This window comes from Argentina silus (genome assembly GCF_951799395.1).
Source record: "Argentina silus genome assembly, chromosome: 8".
In the NCBI taxonomy this organism is placed as follows: domain Eukaryota; kingdom Metazoa; phylum Chordata; class Actinopteri; order Argentiniformes; family Argentinidae; genus Argentina; species Argentina silus.
In genome coordinates this window covers 12187086-12207922 of record NC_139662.1, presented here as the reverse complement: position 1 = coordinate 12207922, position 20837 = coordinate 12187086, and the positions used below count along the sequence as shown (strand labels likewise).

Genomic DNA, 20837 nt, shown 5'->3' with positions numbered 1-20837 from the left:
AAAAAACCCTTCCAACATCAAGAGGATTTATATTGCATGACGCCCTCCAGTGTTAGTGTCGACACATTGCACGTAAAAAGAGGTGGAACAAAGAATATTTGACGGATTGTTGATTCAAGCATATTCTACAAATGTTGTGATTAAAGATTTATTTAATTCCGTTTGACAGTCTGAAAATATAGTTGTACATTAATGAGCCAACATTCTATGTAAGCAAGGCTGAGAACTGTAAGATCAAGTAATATTGGAACAATAAAACAACAACGTATTGGGTTACTATATAAGGTCTTTATGTATAGAAAATCTTCTAATGGCAATGACGATTACATAGTTTTAAATTTCAACATAAGTATGGCATCCAATGAAGTTAATTGAATATTTCCAACTGATTTCTCAAGGAGGGAATGCATTTCATAATATATTATGTATTTGTTTGATACATTTGCGGCAAAAATGTACACCAAAAATATATGACGTAAACCTATAGCACATTTTCTGATATTGGGGACCGCCCATACAGTATTATATTTATATACACATTCAGAAAGACACATCCGGCACATTTCTGAGGTCCAATAACTAGACACAACATAGTGCACAGTCGACCATCCTACAAACGCCTGCAATGTGTCTCTATGGTCATTTCTAAGATATCCAAGTTACCATGATAGTTTGGTCCCACGACAATGAAATATTTGCCCAGAATTGTTATTTGTGAAACCAAGGCAAAAATAAAAACCTGCAAATGGACTGAATCTTATATAACTAACAAAACAATAAGCAATGATAGCTGACATTTTTCTATGGTTAACATATGGTTTTGTCAGTTAAACTAGGACAACATTATTGAATGGGACTATTTAATATCTTGCCTCAGAGTAGACTGCAAAGCACAAGGTAAGAGCGTCCACAAGGACTTGAGTTCTCTCAGACAGAAAGCACTCTCTTCAGCTGGTAAGGAGATCTTCTCATGAAAGATTTACTTCCTGTGTTACTGGGACAAACCAGATATAGGACACAGAAGTAATTGATGAATTTTCTGTTCTTTTGCAATATTCAGTATGTGAGCAGATGTGATATCTGGTATGATTGTACTCTTATTAGTTTACAGATCACTTTCTAACTAAACACTTATATGAACTCATCTGATTTTGCTGTGTTCTTTTTTGAAGGTGCATGGTTCTGTCCTGCTTTTAATGAATTACCACCTTGAGGGCTTTATGAACCCTTCATAAACCTTTTATAAGGCCTACAGAGAAACTTTACAAATCACTTATAAGCAAATGTCATGCTGTGTAAAGGTGGAAAATACATTTAGCAAAGCACAAAATCAAAGGACTTGTTAAAACACCCTTTAGATAGTGTCAGTTTACTTAAACATTATTTGTGAAGCATTTATGTAGACCTAATTAAGTATTTTTTTAAAAGCTTAATAAAGCTTTAAAAGTGGTCATTCATTTTTAAGTGGAACCCATGGTTCTTGGCATGATTGTGAAATGTTGAGCAGTGCTTTCATTCTGATCCTTACATAACAAAAATACACAAGACATTCACCATGATAACTTAACATTCAAGGACATTATATTGGTAAATGCATTTGACATGTTAGGCTGTATGCTTAATATGTGGATAATTATAGATATAATACAAGGTATTACTTTAAGTCAAGTTTTCAATGACAACATGAAACCCAATCGTTTAATGGTTGCATTTGAGAACTATATGATATTCATGTGGAATGTCAAATAAAGACACAATGCAATGGGACCCACGTACATTTCCGTTTGGATGTATTTTGCTTACTTCAAAGCATTACATTTCTCACAGTTCAGTTAAAACTTGTTTCATCTCTTAAAAACAGAGCTCAATGAGGAATAGCATTGCTTTAATGAATGGCCCAATTGTATCATATAATTATAGCTGTCAATGGAGATGATGATACAGTATGTATTTGCTCCAAGTCAAAAAGCTGTAGCGTCTGTTGATCATGACACTTTCCATCCTTGAGGCAAACATAGCAGCATAACTGTTATAGGTTTAGAGCACTAATGTATTAGTGAGTGCAGCAGATGCAGGGAACCCAGATCATAGACATGCCAAGACTGTTATCCCTCAAAAACTACAATTCCCACAAGGCCCCATAAGACCAATGAACAAGGAGTACCGAGCAAGTTTGAGTACCGAGCAAAGTGCACAATTATGTTAAATAACATCAAGTGAAGTAAGTGAAGCTAGTGTAGGTATATATGATTCAGGACGAAAGGTCCTCATACAGTTCTGATACGTACAGTTTTAGCAAATGTTTTGACAGAAAAAGAGCAGAGCATCTATTCGACATGCTAATGCAGTCTTTTGAATGTTACGCTATAACATAGTTTGTGTCCACGAGACCTTGGGTACGGGCCATTCTGTTTCAGGGCTGGCCAACCTGCAAAGCATGCTGGGAGGTGGCATGGTCCTGGAAGGTGGGAGTTGGATGAGGGGTGACTTGGGGGCGGTGGGGTGTGGTGATGGGGTGTGGGGGGTGTGGAGGGGGTTGGGGGGGAGGAAGGTTTGAAGAAGGCCAAGGGAGGGAGTTGGGGGTAGGGGCCAGGAACTGGGAGGTGCCACCCAGAGGTTTCTACTATTTGCCCATGTCCCCTTTCTTCAGGATGATCTGCCGTTGCCAGGGCGCCAGCTTGGTCTCGTCGTAACCCAGGGTCCGTAGTCGCTCCAGCTCCGTCTTCTCCTCGCTCTCCTTGGCCATCTTCACCTGCTCATCTTCTTTTCTGAATGCACCAATAAGGAGGGGGGAAGGAGAGCACAAGGCATCAGCATGATCCTTGTGTGTTGTAATTAGGTGATTGACCTATAGATTGGGCCAGAGGTTTTTACATCAGGGTGGTAAATTAAAGAGGATCAATTAGTAGGTGGCTGATATGAGTACGCAATAATGCAATGCCTGCTTCAAATTTTTCTGAACCGGCAATGGGAAGCTTTCATCTAAGAATATTCTATGACAATTATCTCTCATAGAACATTGATTCTGCTTCATTAAATTCCAGGCAGACATGCAGCATGTATTTAGTTTTATCATACTGTATTATTTTTTTTATATCATTCATCATATCATTATGGACCAGCAGATGGGGATCTTACTCTCAAATTCAAATTCGTATTTTCTTTCATTTTGTGTTTACATTGACAATGGTACATATTCAGAAATGGCTAAACATGATGTTCATATAAAACAGACGATAGTATCTTATTTTTTTACCTTTTCTGTTCCCTGCCCGACCCGGAGAAGGTAAGCACAGAGAGAAATTTTATAATTACAGTATGAATGCACACTATTCTATGTGTGAAATGAATAAAACAGCAATGGGAGAGAAATTCATGGTTATATATGTACATATTCTGAATATCAAAAAAGGCATGACTTTGGAATCAATTCAACTTAGACAGCACTGGAAAAAGACAAGACAGATCAACGTCCAAAGACAATAAACTTATAAAAACAGACGGAAAAAAAGACAGACACACAGACATATCAGAAAAAAATGATTAAATGGGCAGAAGAAGATAGGACAAATCAAGGAGCAGAAGAGGAGTGACAGTGAAGACCCTGGCCCCTGTTCGGAGGATGGGAGGGTGGCACTGCCTGTCACTCACTTCTCTTCGTCTATTTTCTTCTTCATGATATCCCTCCGCCAGGCTGGCATAGATGCCAGGCGTTGTGTCTCCTCATCTGCCTGTAGGGGGGGAAAGAAACAGAACTGTCAGAAAGGAGCCACACTGTTAATGCGGGCCTCTGCCCCTTTCTTAACACTCCAGTCACCTGGCTATCTGACCCCACTCCAATGCAGTCATCCAACTGGACATCCAAAGACTCTTGTCTTTTATCCTTTATGATGAAACACCACAGGATCCACTCAATGATTTCACTCATCTCACTGACCTAAAAGCTCAGATTTTAGGATTCTTAGGCAGTTGCCTATAGACAAGTCACAGTCTTTTAGCCATATCTGTTTCCGCTTTAGATAATTGCTTTGTCTTTGTCTTGCCAGACATATATCTGGCATGGCAAAGACTAAGGGACTGGCTAAATAAAAAACAGATCTGGCAACCAGGCTATACTATGCATACAAGACTACACCAAACAGAGTTCTAAGTCTGACATAATGCTTTCTTACAGTTCCAGTTCATCCCAGACAGGTAGAGGAGAGCAAACAGCGAACACACACACACACACACACACACACACACACACACACACACACACACACACACACACACACACACACACACACCTGAAACATAATCCTCTTCCCTCTTTCAGGTCGTAATTGGAGGTGGAGCAGAGAGAGAGGGGAGCCATCTTGGATTTCTCATCTCCACCTGACTGCAGATACATTACCCTTCACATTCCCCTCACCAAAGCATTTTGCTGGTCCCAGCCAATGGTATCCAGGTAAGTGTATCTACACATTGCATTTTTAATGACTCCCCAGGGAATTTTAGAATGGGAAAAAAAAAAACGAATCAAGATGTCAATTGATAGATAAGGAGATAACCCTAACCGTAGAAAAGTGAATCGGAGCAAGTTTAATGTTACCAGTACAATGACATGATCCACTTAGATTTACATGGCCTACCTCACAATCTTCCATCAGTCCTGCTACTTGACTAAGGTAAAATCCAAAGAACCCGATCCATTTTATCTATGAAAACACACACATACCCACACGCACGCACGCACGCACGCAGGCACACACACACACACACACACACACACATACACACACACACACACACACACACTTCCCTTCTTGTGTGAGGAACAGGAACTCAAACTGTGTAGAAATTCTGACCCTATGAACACTATGAATGAAGGGAATTGTCTCATGAAATCTTCTAAATGTGCATTATAATGTTACACTTGGGTATTTCCTCGATTTATCAAATATTTGTTCGCTTCAATAGGTAGATCATTTCCTCATTTGATTCCATCTCTTTAAATTAATGATCAATATTTGTCTGAAGGTGATATGGCTTCAATGGTCTTCTGGAAAAGGTAGACCTCTCAACCGTGTCAACAGTACGTCTACAATCTTGACTCCAACCTGTACTCAAATCTATGTATAGAGCCATCTCTATGGTTACCAAGAGACCGCCTGCGACTGCTGAAAGTAGATCAGAAGTTGTCCACCAGTGTAACCTCCTTACAGCTTCAGTAAGCCACTGCTAGCATGACAGCGGGGGAGGCTAAGAGGGTTATTTGCACTGGAGTCGGGATGAGATCTGGACATTAGGGAAAATACGCAATGATAAGATGTGTCTAGTCTGTCATGGCCGCCATGGCAGATTATCAGTCTACAAGTCATGGAATATCGTCATTGACTGCTCCATGATGTGTATTAGGTAGAAAGATGTATATTGTGTATGGACAACTTGGTCTTGGTTATCCTGACTCCAGATCAAATGTTAGCTTCAATGAAGGAGCTAAATATGGGTGTGGGGATCCTTGCATGACCTTTGCAAATCTATGAGGAGTAGGCTTTGAAGGGCTTGGGCATGATGTCTCTATCAGGTACAATAAGAGATCTTGACAGCTCTGTACATTGCATTTCTTTCAGTGACATTCTTAATAAGCCCTTCTCAGCAGCACAATTGACTATGACTCTAAAAAGCTCTTTAACAAAGCAAGAGGACCTCACCACCCTCAAAACCTGTGCTGTTGAAAACTGCGGAAAGAGTGGATATTTGGTGTAGAGTAACTTTGCAAACTTTATTGATTACAACAATTTATTAAATAAATGAAAAAAAAAAAAATCCAGAAACACACACATTTAAATGCAAAAAAATGTTAGCAAATGATCAACAAAAACTTCTATCAAATTAAAACTCGGCTAAATGTTAATAAAAAAAGAGTGGTGATTTTTGTTTGCACTTTACCAAGAGAATGGTCAATAATTACAACAAGAATGCTAATGGTTCTAATGAATGATCAAATGTTTGCTAATATATCAGTCTGTGAGAGTTATGTAACAAAATCATGTTTATTTTCACTGAACATAAACCGCGCAATAACTGTTCTTCATTATTGCTTTTTATCCACACTGAAAATAACACATTGTATGCAGTACTGTGCATACAGTACAGTACATCTTGATAAGGTCACAGACTGGGGAAAGACGATAGCATGTGAGCCACTGAGTAACCTTAAACACTTTGAACCCAACACTGGAGACCTACTTTCTTCGTCTTAGAGCTCATGCAACAATCAGCATGTAAGGTATTACATGTGTAAGCCTGATGGCTGAGGACCAGGATGACCGGGATGTGGTTTAGTCAAAATGTAGTCTGTGAACTTACTTCTGGTTTAAGCCGAAAATCCTCATTCATGTTTCGCACCAGTATTTTTTCTAATAGTTCATTTAAATAATAATGCCAAAGAGGCCATGATTTATCGTCAATATTGTCATGGTAGGGAGAGTTAGACACAATGCACAGTGGACAATGCTTTAAAAGGTCCAGTATGTACATTTTAGCTTTAAAATAGTGCTAAATGGCCATGATATATTGGTAGCCATAAAGGCTAGATAACATGATGAAGAACATTCAGTGAAAAGGGTGTATTAGTCCAAACAAAGCGTTTTCTAAAATCTGGTCCTAGGCCTTTGTGCCTATTTCATGTTTGGTTTGTTTACAAGGATATGCACATGTTTGGCCCTATTAGAAACGTTGCATATGCACGTTTTCAAATGTTCAGTGTGGCCAGCTGGGGCAGCAACACGCAAAACTACATGCTGGACCTTTAAGTATTTAATTTGTGATAGATTGCGGTGGTTTCTGCCCTGCGCTGAGAAATATATTTCCCCAAATTACAAACGTTGTCAAGGGAACATAATAAACAAATCTTCTGTGGTGTATGATTATCATCACAGGTGATTCAACTGTGACATTATCATTATTAATATCGTTGTATCGTTATCACAGCTTTGAATGCTTCTCGGCCAATCACAAGTCTTATTCTGATCAAACAGTGGTACACATAAGCTTACTGTTTCTTATATATTTTCTTTTCTGATTTACTAGTGTTCGGTTCTGGTAACTGTTTCTCGAAGACGAATCAAACGCTTGTTACTCAGACAAGAAAACGTACAAGAAACTGTAAACACAATGCTTATATTAGCTGCACGTTTCAGAGCTCTGTAGGCTTGGTGGTCCATTCTATTTTTTTTTAAAGAAGCGCTCAATAACGTGAGCATTAGGACATTTCACATTTACACACCCTAAATGTACTTGCATACCCCCCCACTCTTGCTCCTTTTTACAATTGTAAAGGTTTGCCATTTTCAACATCATTCATATAACATCAAATTATGTTTCACAACTTGCATTAGCATATGTGAATATGGACAGTCTGACTGAATATACTATGCTGTATTATTTATTGATGACTACCCACCTAACACAATACATTTAATGTCCAACTATTCCAGGTTTTTCTATTAGTTGTTTCAGCATAACTTCCATTTCACTTCTTTAATTAAGGCCTGTCATTCTATTTCAAAGCAACATCGAACTACCTCAGCAAACCAACAGAAAAAAGACAGTATTTGCTCCATAGACGAGTTAATGCACAATGCTTGAATTAATGCTTGAAGCAAATTCAATATTCCATCTGACATAAGTATTTTTCTCATACATTGATATGCAAATAATAAAGTGCTTTGACAGCCACACATCCAATCGCATACTGAATGCTCTTTTCATGACTGCAATGATGTCACTGTTACCTGAGGCCTCAAAGCTAAAGCATAGATTAGCTGTCTCTGGCTAACATACTTTGAGGAGGCTAGTTCCCATGACCCTGTCTCTCACGGTTTTCCTGTCTGCTTTATCCAAGCATGTTTAATCCATTTGCATAAAGGGCCATTCACATAGCTGCTGCTTGTCCTCTTCAGATATCAAATAATTCTGCTTCCTTTTCCTTCCAGAATGCAAAGCTGCGGTCAATGTATCTGATGATCTCCTCGTTGCTGAACTCTTTCAACTCATAGATCAGCTTGATGGAGTCCTCGTTGGGCTCTTCAGGCGTTTTAATGGTGACCTGAACCGTTACAGGTGGAACTTCTTCCACTGCACCCTGCCCAACACTCTGTCCTGAGTCTTCTGGCTTCACCTTCACTGTTGAGTCCTGAACAGTTTCCTGGACGGTATCTTTTACAGTGTTCTGCACTATGTCATTTCTAACACTCTCCTGTGCTGCACTTTCCTTGGTGAACTGCATAGGGTCCTGCACAAGTTCATTCACTGGATTCTGCACAGCAGACTTTACATCCTCTTGAATGGTGTCCTGCACAGTACTCTCCTCTGCATGTTGAGCATTGTCCTGAGCAGTGGCCTGGACACTATTCTGCACAGCAGTGGAAGGCAATAATGGTGTAGTTCCTGATTGGTGAGTAGGATGTGCAGGCACTGTAAGTGGTGGCCCTTGGACCGGTACTATGGGCATGTCGGGAGACATGGAGAGTAGGGAGGCAGTCATCATCCCTCCCCCATCAACTGAGTCCCCAAAGTACTTCTGCTTTATGTCCTCAAAGCTGTCTGCCCAATCCCTCTTACCTAGCTCAATCTCTTCCATAACATTGCGGTGAAACTGGCGAATAACCTCCCATTTATGGCTGCCGAGGCGGTCGAACATTTCATAGCACAACAAGTGCCGGAACTTGCGCTCGCCACGGGACATGTTCATCTCCAGCAGCTGGAAGTACCCCAACATGAAAAGGTCAAGGGTCAAGCTGTCGTAGCTGACTGGTGCACCATTGATGTGTGGCAGGAAGTGCTCCGGCCAGTAGATCATCTGGGCACGGCTGAGTCGTCTGATTTGACGAGTAGGAACCTGGCTCATGATGGTCCTCCAATGTCCAATCAAGTTCCCCACCACCTGCCTTGACTTCATGAAGAGGAGGAGCCTGTCGTCCTCACTCCGCATGTCCTCGCCCATCTCAGCACTGAACTGGTTATAGTCATCCAGCCCTACTCCCAGGTGACTTGGCCGTCTGCCGGGGTACTTGGGCCTGTAGGACTCAGAAAGGGTGTACTTCCGCCAGTGTTCCAGGAACAGGAACACAATCCTCTCCTTCCTCATCTCGATGCACTCCTGGACGTAGCTCAGGTCAGTTTGCACCTCCAGGCTTCGGGTCAGCTGATCGTTGTTCAGTATGGGGTCTGCAGACAAAACCTGGTTGAATTGATCTAGATCTGATTGTTGGACCACCTCAGAGGAAGCGTATGTGACAGGAGCATAAGATGGCATGATTATAGGTTCCTCCACCAGAGACATGTGCGATTCTTGTACTGGAGGCAAGACTCCATTGCTAGGAGACTGGATGGCTTCAGTCAAGCAAAAACTGGACCCGCTCACAACTGGAAGAGACCTCTTGCGCTTGTATACCCTGTTCATGTTGTCATCGGTAAACTGTGACTGATTCTGAATCTCATAGTTGGCCTTCAGGTTCTTTACAGAAACGCCACACTGTTTGATCTCTTTCTCCACCTCCTCTCTGGTGGAGAAGGACTGGGATCGTCCGATAACCCCTGAGGCAATGGACCCTGCTGGGCTCGACTGGCCCGCCATATTGTTTTTTGCTTGTTCTTGAGCATACCCAGGAGACATTAACTCCAAGATATCTATCTCTTTGCCCCCAAGGGTGGCAAGGAGGATGGCCATGCTTTTGAGCAAAGTGGAGATCTTGCTGCACCAGGCCGGTAGATCTTCGGCCTGCCCATGGACTTGCTTGGGGTTGACAGAGAAGTGCTCCTGGTTGAGGGCAGCAGACACAGGCAGGAGCTGCTGAAGCTCTCGCTCAAGCTCTTCCAGCTCCTTCTCCACCTCTGTGACCTTGTGCATGACCTGCAGGTTCTCGATCTGCTTTTCGATGCGGATGAGATCGTCCTCTGTCATCAGCTCTCCGAACGGCCCCAGGATGGCGTTGTGGACGTGGGAGTAGTGCCACTCCTGGGGCTGGTAGTGACCGCTTGCCGCAAACTAGATCAGAGGTCAAGGGAGAGCAAAGAACAGAAAAAAGGGAGGGAAGGGGGATGGGGTTCCTTCAGCTTGTAGTTCCTGGTTGTACACACACAGCGCATGTACAATGCTTCCTCGCCACACAGGATTTACATGGATTTAGTGGTGCAATGGCACTGCCTCTTTACAAGCTTCATAACTAGATTAGCTGAGAGTCAGGGCACAGTTTTTTCCCTTTATAAAAGCAGGGTGGAAAATTTCCAATACACAACTGCTGGCTGAATATTGTTGGGTATGGGTTTATACGTGCCACTGTATTTGAAGATCTGCTTATAAACTGCTTTTAAGTCTATAACTTATAATGCTGTTCATTAACATTAACAAGTAATATAAAGATAAACCAATTATTATGAGGACCTGTAATCATGATCAACAGGCCTTATGTGCTTGCATAATTTAATGTCAATCTATGTTTATAAGCAGTTAACAAGCAGACCTTCAAATTCAGTATTATTGGTTTATGTTATGATTAAAAAAAACAGTTCCCTTCTCAGTTGTGATCATGGGAGCAAATCAAATCAACTCTGTGTTGTCTATTTAGGTTTTTTAATTACACTGTTTCATGAAAATGATGTTTTATGAATGCTATTTGGTTTTATAGGGAGGTTTAACAGATTTTGCCATAAAGAGGTTACAAGGAAACCCACAGAAGCATACTCAGTGAAGTAGATAACATGGCCTGTATGGACATTAAACTGTAGTGTGAATGGGCCTCACATCACACCACTGAATCAGCATGTAAAGACTTAGAGCTGCCGTACTCGATCACCAAGCACTAGCCCACTCAGTCATGTGTTCTGCATGTCAGGTTTGTAAGGGCTAATGCTGGGTGGGGCACTGAAGCCTATAAGTATCCATTTCACAGCACTCCGCAGGGCCTGTGTTCATCACAAAAGTCAAGTAAAAGACACAAAAGGCATGCATAGAAATGGCGCAAGATATATAGCTCTCTGTGACCAGATGGAGGGCTACTATAAAAATAAGCGTCATTTAAAATGTACTCATTGGTCACTGAAGAAAAAGCCTTATTTCCAAGTGACCCACACCTTGTAAGGGTCCTTCATGGACTAATACCAGTCCAGTCAAACAGTCCAGTCAAAGTGCATCAGACTGATAATAGTATGCATAGCCTAAATAAAACTGGATATTCAAATAAATATAAACACATGAGATTGCATATTCAATATACTGTATAAATAGTCCAAAAGCACAGCAAAGACAGACAACAGTAAAGGAATTTTCAAAAAGCTCCAGGCACATTCCCCATGGGGAATAGAGTTCAAACCCTACCAATCAAATATTCATTTTGTAATTGTTCAAAACACAAAAAGAAACTAATACACGCACACGCACACACACACACCTCAATAGATAAGAATGCCCCTTATCATTCATTCTGATCACGAATCCTGAAGATTGGATACAAAAATGACTTGCAATCAGTCAACTTCACATGTCAAATCAACTTAATCTGAAGACACCCTCTACGTCATATGGGCATTAGAAGCATATTAAAGCAACAAGCATGATACTGTGCTTGCCAAAAATACAAAAAACTACTATAACACCGTTCTTACTTTCCCAAAACCATTAATTTCACAATAACAAACAAGATCAATTAATATACAATGCATTTTCTAAAACTGATACACAGTAATGATCACATGAAGACAATTATCTTTCTTCATAGAAGAAACAGCTCAAAAGCAATCACAATGCCTGAATGTAACTTCAGTTATGTAATCCCATGGCTAGTTTACTGGAATACTAGTTTACTTGAATAGCAATCGCCTTCAGCTTCAACTTCCACGTAAATAATGTATTGATTTTGATGAGTTGAGTTGCGTGTGTAATTAGAAACCTTCTACTCTAGGATAATAATCTGTGATTAACAAATCAAAAAGACACAGCAAGTGCATGCATTAAACCACAAACCCACTCACACACACAAAACACACGTCTCAGCCATCCTCCTCGTGCTGTCAATCAATTCAATCACCAGGCCTCATTCGCCTCACAGGACACTGAGTGAACGCAGCATGAAAAGGAGGGCTGAAACACACTAAAACATTTCACGGCCGTTTTTCCCTCCACCCCTCTTAAACCCCTCAAAACCTACCTTGCGCTTGTGTTCATCCTCCTCCTGCATCTTCACCTGGAGCTTCCGCACCATCACCTGCCTCTTCCACTCTGGGATGGCCCTGCCCTGCTCATCATGGGTGGGCACCAGCGCCTCCACGTCCGCCAGGCTGCCCTTACGGGTCTGGCCCAGCTCCGCAGCCCTGGCCCCGCTGCCGTTCCCGTTCCCGTTCAGCAGTTGCTCACTGCTCACAGAGGTGGAGAGGCTCCTGGGCGATCCGCTGCCTACAGGACTACGGGTGGCGGGCGGCGAGGTGATGCCTGTGGTGGCGTGTTGAGGAGGGGACGAGGGCTTGGCTGACGGGCTGACCATGGGGGTCTGGGGTGGAGACGTGGGGCTCTCTCCCTAGGTAGGGGGTGGAAAGAGGATGAAGTTACCGAATATCCTCTCTGGGAGGCGCTGTGGTTGATATTGCACACAGAGGAAAGCAATGTACTACATATACATTGCAGAATTTAGAATATCAAGCAATGATTGAATAAGTTATGTGAATTAACCCAAGACATAAAGTCAACTCCTATTACATGCAATGACTTGGGACCATCGGGAATGCATGAACAAAACAAAATCATGCCAATGTCCTGAGCAACCGAAAATATTGTTTTTGAAACAACTGGTAAACTGCAAATGAACTTGCACAAAGATTGCACTTATCCAATGTGGATTTATCAGGAGTCCACTTGTATTTGAAGGTAGACTAACAGTTCTGCCTATAGAATACAAAAGGAGAATAAAATCTGACAAGCTGCTTTGATGTTTCCTAATGCCAATAAAGGAATGAAACAAACAGCGCTCACACACAGAGTACCACTCGTATGAATCCCTTATTAATTGCACTTGCTGAGTGGAAGTTTACGGTTGAGTCAGTGTAATGCAACAAAGCGTGAAGTGAAGGACAGTTCTGCTACCATCTGAACAATGGCTCGAGTCAGGACGTCGAGTTGGCCCTGACTTTTTCTCCACTGTGACAGAGTGCACATTCAACGACATATTACAGCCGCTACGAAGTGACATGTTGACTCAGCGCTCCTGTCCCCGCCATGAGTCATCAAATGTTAATGGCTATATTGTGACATGTGCAAACGGTTGAGGTCACAGTCTGGTGGTTCTTTTCTAAGAACACTATATACAATATACGTCCTTGCAGTGTATGTTGATGATGCGATGTGTAACACAAACTGGTATCATGTTATAGATTGTTTGTGATGGTCATAGAAGTGAAGTCTCGTGGCTCTTTTGATGACTGAAAAAAATATTGTTCGAGACTATGATCTGCTTATCAAAGGAAACTTACGTAACAACAATATAAAACAGAACACATAAGATGTAATGAATCAAAAGGGGTATTGTTTCTCATTAAATTTGCTAATCCAAATATTTGCCTGCACTGCTGCTTTGTACAATAAAGTTTGAGACTGGGGTGTTCTGTACGTGAATAATGACTTACTGTAGATGGACATCCTGGTTGTAATAGGATGGCCATATGCAAACAATGATGCTTTATAACATGAACAGTCCACAAGCATACAGAACGCCGTCCTTCCTAAAACTCTGTGCTATACTATTGGGCAACGTCATCGCTAAAGGGGGCGTGTCTGTGTTCCTCTCTGGCTACCGTTGCTAAGGAAAGAGGCTTAGGTAAGCTAACATGCTGGCACAATTTGCTAAAACAATTCTTATCGTAATGAACAGATCGTACAACAAACAAAACGGTCAAAATGCTAATCCATGGCACTGACGAATGTCCTTAAGTGATTAAATCACTAACCAAAACAGATGGATTTCCTGTTCAATCAAATCATCCCCATGGCTTATGAATACCTTGGACCCATTGTTACTCTCTTGTGGTTTTGATTCCTCCCTGGGCAGCATAAGTTGAATATGTTTACTGTAAGTTGCTTAGGGTAAAAGAGATCTGATCATCCCGACAAGTAGAAATCTGTGGACTGTGGCGGTGACCTACGTTGTTCCCTGGCGGCCCACTGTTGGAGAAGACGGTTGTATATCCTTTACTGTGGGTCGTGGGCTTTAGGCTCTTCCCCGCTTTTATTTCGGCCAGCAGCTCCGAGTTATCTCCGGTTGGGGACATCATGTTGAAGGATTTTGTGCCTGGGGACAAAAGATGGAGGGGGAAAAGTGAGACCAGGGACTGAGAGAGAGCAGGGTGGCGAGTGACACTGGGCACTGGCAGACGCCACGGTGTTAAATATTTCATCCCCTGTGTGGCCGGCACAATACTGAACTGAGGCACAATACTGATCTGAGGCACAATACTGATCTGAGGCCTGTCTGAAAAGCAAAGGGAGACAAGTGCAGAAGAATTATTTTTTTTATGGTGCATTGAGTCTCCCTGCGCTTGAAACCGACAAAAAAGGACTATTGTTCCTCAATTTTCATTTCAACCCAGAATGATGGAAAGGATTGGCAACAATTCTCTAGCAATCGATAGTTTTGGTCTGGTGTACCCGGTCATAGAGAGTTTAAATATTTGGTGTAAGTCTGTGAATAATCTGTGATGCTATTCCACGTTGCACCATTAAAACGGCAAAGCAGTGCCAATCAAGTGACGGAGATTGACAATATTATCAATTATTTCATGTGACTGAGCATAAACAAACCATCAACATGCACAAATTAGGATGTACCTACAGCAGATAATTGTGTAATAATATAAAAAATTAAAAATAAAATAAAAACTCCCATTTCATACTTAAAAACTAATCTTTGTTAAAAGGCAAGAGTGCCACAAGCCCTAATCTTCTTATGGGGAATAGTGCTCCAAATTCGGAGTTGCTTTTAATTGCGGTCTTTATTGTTAATGCGGGGGACAAAAGCACTTTGTTTGAAAATTGTATGGACAGCAAAGAAACAACAGAGGGTTCTCCATCTGGGAAATGAATAACCATCCTGCAACTAGTTGTTTGAACTGTCACACTACATCATTTGCTTATGTGTGACAATGTGTCCTATTGCCAAGGTAACAGTATTCAAACAGAAAACAGCTGGTCACTGATCAAATTGCCGATGACACTTTCACTGCTAATCCTTGTGCGACAACTGTTGTATGAGTAACTTAAATGTGTTGTTTTTTTAAAATGGCAGAGGCACTTAATATAAAGTAAATATAAAGAAATAAAGACCAAACATCAATCATAACAGATAACACAAAATGATTGACGTATGGACAATTAACATAATGCAACAATGCCACATTAATTCTCATAATTAACTCCTCATGCCAGAGACGAAGAAACGAATCATGGTACAATACCAATACAATACAACACCAAACTATGATAATAAAATGAATGAACCACCACCACATAACTACTGCACACACTCATTCAATATTTAAGATGCTTCACACAAAACAGGAAGCTTAGCTCATAAAGATATAAGTGCTGATACACACTTGTTGATACCTCACCTGCTTTTTTGGATAGAAAACTCCTCAGAACTTGACAACCCAAATTTCCCTTATCGATCATTCATTCCTGCCCCGGGATACAAAAACCCAACTTGCTTTTAGGCAACGGCAACCGGCTGACCGGGGGTAAAGCTTCACCACAGTCACCCCCCCACCCTTTCTCACCCCTCCCTCTTGCGCTCTCCCTCTCGTGCACTCTCTCTCTCTTTCTAGCCAGAGAAAAGAGAGCAGCGTCTATAAAGGGCCCATCATCACAGTTGGGGGAAATCTAAGGGAATCAATGGTAATTGGTGCGGACAGGGATCTACTGCCAAATTGAGCCTGCTGGATTTAAGACCCACCCCCCCCCCCCCCTCTCTCCTCCCATCACTGTCTGCCTCACCCCATCTCCTCCTCTGTCTCCTCCCCTCTCATCCTTGCTCTGCTAGCGTATTAGCTGCAGAGAAAGAGATCTCAGTCAGTGAGGCTAATAGCCCAATGAGTGGCGTGGCCTGGCCACACACACACACACACACACACACACACACACGGCTTGACCATTGACACAGCAGAGATCAAAACGCAGATGGATTCAGTTGTTTGATTCCCCCGCTGTGGCTTAGAGTGGGCAATAAAAACCGTAAGACAAACTTACAGTTCACATTTATCTCATTTGCACAGTTCTGACAGGTTAGCAGTGTCCTAATAGAATGAACTCATGTGGTATTTGACTCCACTGAGCCTACCTTTGTCGATTCTGTCCTGGCAAATCTTCATTCTGGAGTGCAAGCTTTGGTGGTTCGAAGTACAAAGTGAGGATGGAGCCAGTTCAGTGGCAAGGAGAACGTATTATTTGAACTGGTGTGTGTGTGTGTGTGGGTGTGTGTGTGTGTGTGTGTGTGTGTGTGTGTGTGTGTGATGTTTAGGCTAAGGGTGTGGTCTCGGGAAGCTTGCCAGAGAGGTAGCTACAGTAGGAGGTGGAGTACTGACAGGTGTTTCATTTGGTAAATAGCCGTCCACAATAGACGACAATAGACCACAATAGACCACAATAGACCGCAATAGACCGCAATAGGATCAGGTATTGTGCAGTTAGACCACTCCAGACCACATCTGGTGTCAGGAAAATTTCTTAAAAGTCCCTTTGACAACTCTTACCAAGAAGAGACTCAAATGTGCTGGGGGAGAATAATTTCTACACACTTTTATGGAACTCTGCTATATCAAAACTTGTATTGTAACATATTTCATCTTTAAACTAATGAACTACAAAAGTGATATTAATTGACCGTGGTAATTATAAGACAACACAGACATTGCATTGAAAAAGGCACTCAACAGTGCCCAGTTTGAAATTCATGACAGAAAGCTACTCTCAGAGTAGACTGTAGCAGGTGTTATGTAACCTAAACCTACAGGGGAACATCTTTACTTTGCAATAAAATTGGTAATGTTACCATTAGAGTGCCAAATGCAAACCGAGATAGGCTATTCTTCTGAAAACAGTCCACTATAATGTCTATTATCTCTCTGTTGAGTAAGTATTAGGCTGTTTGAGAGAAGCAAACATGCCCAGTGCTGAGTGTTGTTTGAAGTACAGTAACCCAACAAATCTATTGTAGCATGAGTCAAAACTGGGTGTGCTGGAAAATCCTGTCAGTGCATAGGTCAGATTTTGAGTTTTAGAGTGCTCCATCGAATTAGTGGGCTTGCTTCGACAAGTCCAACTATTGTTATTGCTCATACTTGTTGTTCTTCTTCTTCTTATAATTCTTCCGATTTTTCGGTACTCTACTCCTCCTACAGCTTTTAAGCTATTCACACCAATCAAACTTTAAAACATGCAGAGAGGTCTAACTTGAGTTGCTTACATTTATATTTTCAAACTCACACTTTTTTAACTATTCAGCTTTTTGAAACTCAAAAACTCCTATCTTTTAATATGGTGGAATATTGATTTAGGTCAATATTCTAAGAGCCCCACTGTTACTGCAACTGCTATGGAACTTTCACAACTATTTAATAAAAACAACAGGAGACCTGCAGAATACATTCTTATAATGATTACACAACAATGCACTCTCTTGGCTAGCAGTTCTACCCCACTAAAACCACTCTTAATCTATCTATCTATCATCTATCAATTCATCTATCCAACCAACCAACAGACCAACCAACCATTCATCCATCCATCTAACCAACCAAACCATCTTTAACTTTATCCACTACCATAATAAGACTCTCACTTTCTTTCAACTACCCAGGAAATCTATCTATCTATCTATCTATCTATCTATCTATCTATCTATCTATCTATCTATCTATCTATTTATCTATCTATCTATCTATCTATCTATCTATCTATCTATCATCCAAACCATCTTTAAACTTTTTTCTTTTACCAAAATGAGACTTTGAAATCCCACGAATATTCTGGATATTCCAAACTGTTGGAGTATAGAGCTGAAAGACATCAAAATACTTCCTCTTTCCGATACTGATGGAAGGCACTGTAGTACTGATACTAAGCCCAGTGCTAGGGGAATGTCACCAAGTGGGTGTAACTATGACCTTCAGAGTGTAATACCAATACAACAGGAATTATAATTTTAAAAGGTTAAATACCTGTTGAGTGATGACACGACACTATGTCTGAGGAATTCTTGCGGATGCATAGGCCAACTAGTTTCACCAATCACTACTGCTTCACTCAGTATAACCCATACGGATTAACCTCTTAATTGTTTTGATCTTACTATACCTCCCTTTCTCATCTATCCATCCTCTCTTTCATGAGACTTCTGTCCAATCAAATACCTAATTGCTCACAATCATTGGTGTCAAGTGTCAGTTAAGTGTCAGATGGGTGCAGTAGATTCGGGATGGGTGATGGGTGCAGTCAGATGGGTGAAGTCTATTAGTTTAACTGAATTTTGCTGTAGCTTGGTGGTAGTTCAACTAAATTCAAATCATAGTAGTGTTTTCAGTAGTTAACTACATTTCTGCCATGTAGCGGGGTGTAGCTAACTACTGTCACTACTCACAAAAAAATAAATAAATCACACAGCAAATAAAAAGGAATTTAACTATTATTCCAGCCCTTGGACTTCAAAATACCCTACAAGCCCCATCTTTCCACTTGGATACACTCTCTCTTGACTTAATAGTCTTGTGATTTAACGCCTTCTTCTGTAACACAAACTGTTTTGTATGAGTCGCAGTACAGTGTGGACCAGCACCAAAACGTCACAGAAGCACTGTGGCCATACTTAAGCACATTTATGAAATTAACCAATTCCACTGAAAAGACTTATGTGTTCACATGTGAGCTGTACAAACCCCAAGTTAATACACTTTCCACAGGAAAGAAGTAAAAAACAAACTTAAGAACACATATCAAGTTGACTTTGTTAGCTATAGCTATCCGGTAGCCATGTGTTTGACTCTGGTTAGCCTAGCAAGCTCGCTATCTTAGCTAGCTAAATATCAACGTCATTTAGACTCAAATGGCAAATGTTAGCCAATGGAATAAGGGAGCTTGCAAGATTTGGATGAGAGTTAGTAGTCCTTGATTATCTATAATTCCTAAATGGAGTAGAAATATGCATAAACCCTTCTCTGTAATTGAATGTATTGTCGGAATAAATTGCATAAGTAGCTATTGTGTACAGCTAGCTTAAGTAATATATATTTATTAGAATAACTAGTGGATCACATGGGTGCAACCCTGTCTAGTTTACTGCCAACTGGTGTAAATATATTAGAACTGCATAACATTATACTGTGTAGAGTCTAAAATACCAGGTTTATACACTATACTGTCCTCAAGGACACTAGCCTATTTTAGAATTAGTATATAGATATATGGAAATCTTTTTTTAAACTATTATTATTAGATTAAATGTGTCCTTTTTTATTATCAGAGGATACATCCATCACAGTCTGAGGAAATGGATACATTGCAGCAAGATTACCAGAAAAGACCAAGACATCGTCTAGTTCTACAAATACTTATTGTTTAAATTCAACACGGTCTGTGTGTTGCATATGAGCAGCATTTCAGTGTCAGATAAGGACAACATTTGTTATTGGCCTAGAAACATGTTCTACAAAGTGTTTCAACAATTTGCCTCTTTGTATAATAAATTATCCTGTTAACATTCGACTCCAGAGTGATCTGTTCTTGCAGTCATGTTTCTTAATTGTGTATAATTTCATTGAGTAGTTTCGATATATTGAACTACTTTTTCAAAGTAGCTTTAGTTTGACAAACTATATTTCTCTCAAGGGTATCTTTGGTGTAGTTTAACTTCTTCAATTGTAAAGTAATTGGTCATTTGGTTTACTTCATTTTCTGAGTAGCTTCCCCAACACTGGATGGGTGGGAAACAAGTGGAATGAAATTAGGGTACCACTTTATTTCAAGGCACAATTTCCCACTTTCATGCTTAATTACTAAGGAAATATCTTGGAGTTCCTGTACCGCAAAATGAAGTGTCACCAAAGTTTGTGTCGGTTAATAACTACTGTAATGACATGTGTGAAGGGAGCTCAGAGTACTTACTCTTCATCTGCCTGACAGGCCCTGGTGCTAGATGAGAGGCAGACACAGAGTGGGAGAGTAGAGCCCCGCCTTAATGGAGCAGCAGTAAAAAGAGTCAACAAAAGAGAGAGAGAGAGAAAGAGAGAGAGAGAGAGAGAAGAGGAGGGTAGACACAGGCAGACCGGCAGGGATAAAGAGGTGAATCATGAAGGAAAGGAGAGGAATACGAGAAAAAAGAAAGGAGGAGATGGAAAATGGAATGGGGAAAGGGAGGGATTGGGCGACCATACACACGGGCAAAAAAGAACAGAACAGGAGGATGAGGAGAGCTTGTTAGTAGAAGATAGATGAGAATCAACATAAAAAAAACAGATGCAAAAGTATGAGAAAGCCTAAATGATGGTGAAGCATTTTCAAACATATGCCCGGCCAGAACAGAACACAGTAAACGATCAAATCTTCTCAAATGAGCATTCCTTTCGTTTCCTCCCAAGACCATATAAAATACCACATTTTATTTGCAATTGGAACAAACCAGGCACCAGGCAGTGAAGAAGCGGCACAGTTAGGAGCCACAATGTCAGGTATCATCAGGCAGGTCTGTGGGGCAATTAAGGAAATGACTGAACACAAAACCAGTTCTCAAAGTAACGATAGACCCACAGCATAAATT

General features: G+C 41.0%; 2 protein-coding genes across 2 annotated transcripts in view; both read right to left on the bottom strand.

Moving 5' to 3' along the window:
- Positions 1–176: 176 nt before the first annotated feature.
- Positions 177–20837, bottom strand: part of espn (espin) — a gene marked incomplete at its 5' end in the record, with an annotated part of 47101 nt that continues 26440 nt past the window's right edge. The window contains 6 exons of the mRNA XM_083674938.1: positions 177–2768; positions 3257–3277; positions 3652–3731; positions 12195–12560; positions 14179–14324; positions 20186–20206. Coding sequence (XP_083531064.1) covers positions 2624–2768; positions 3257–3277; positions 3652–3731; positions 12195–12560; positions 14179–14324; positions 20186–20206 — 779 coding nt within the window. The 3' untranslated portion in view covers positions 177–2623. The remainder of the gene's footprint in view (positions 2769–3256; positions 3278–3651; positions 3732–12194; positions 12561–14178; positions 14325–20185; positions 20207–20837) is intronic.
- LOC310808819 (espin-like protein) lies at positions 7946–11139 on the bottom strand (the record flags this gene model as incomplete). The annotated part of the gene is made up of 2 exons (XM_083675920.1): positions 7946–10036; positions 11122–11139. The coding sequence occupies 2 exons, from the start codon at positions 11137–11139 to the stop codon at positions 7946–7948; spliced, it is 2109 nt and encodes a 702-aa protein (XP_083532046.1).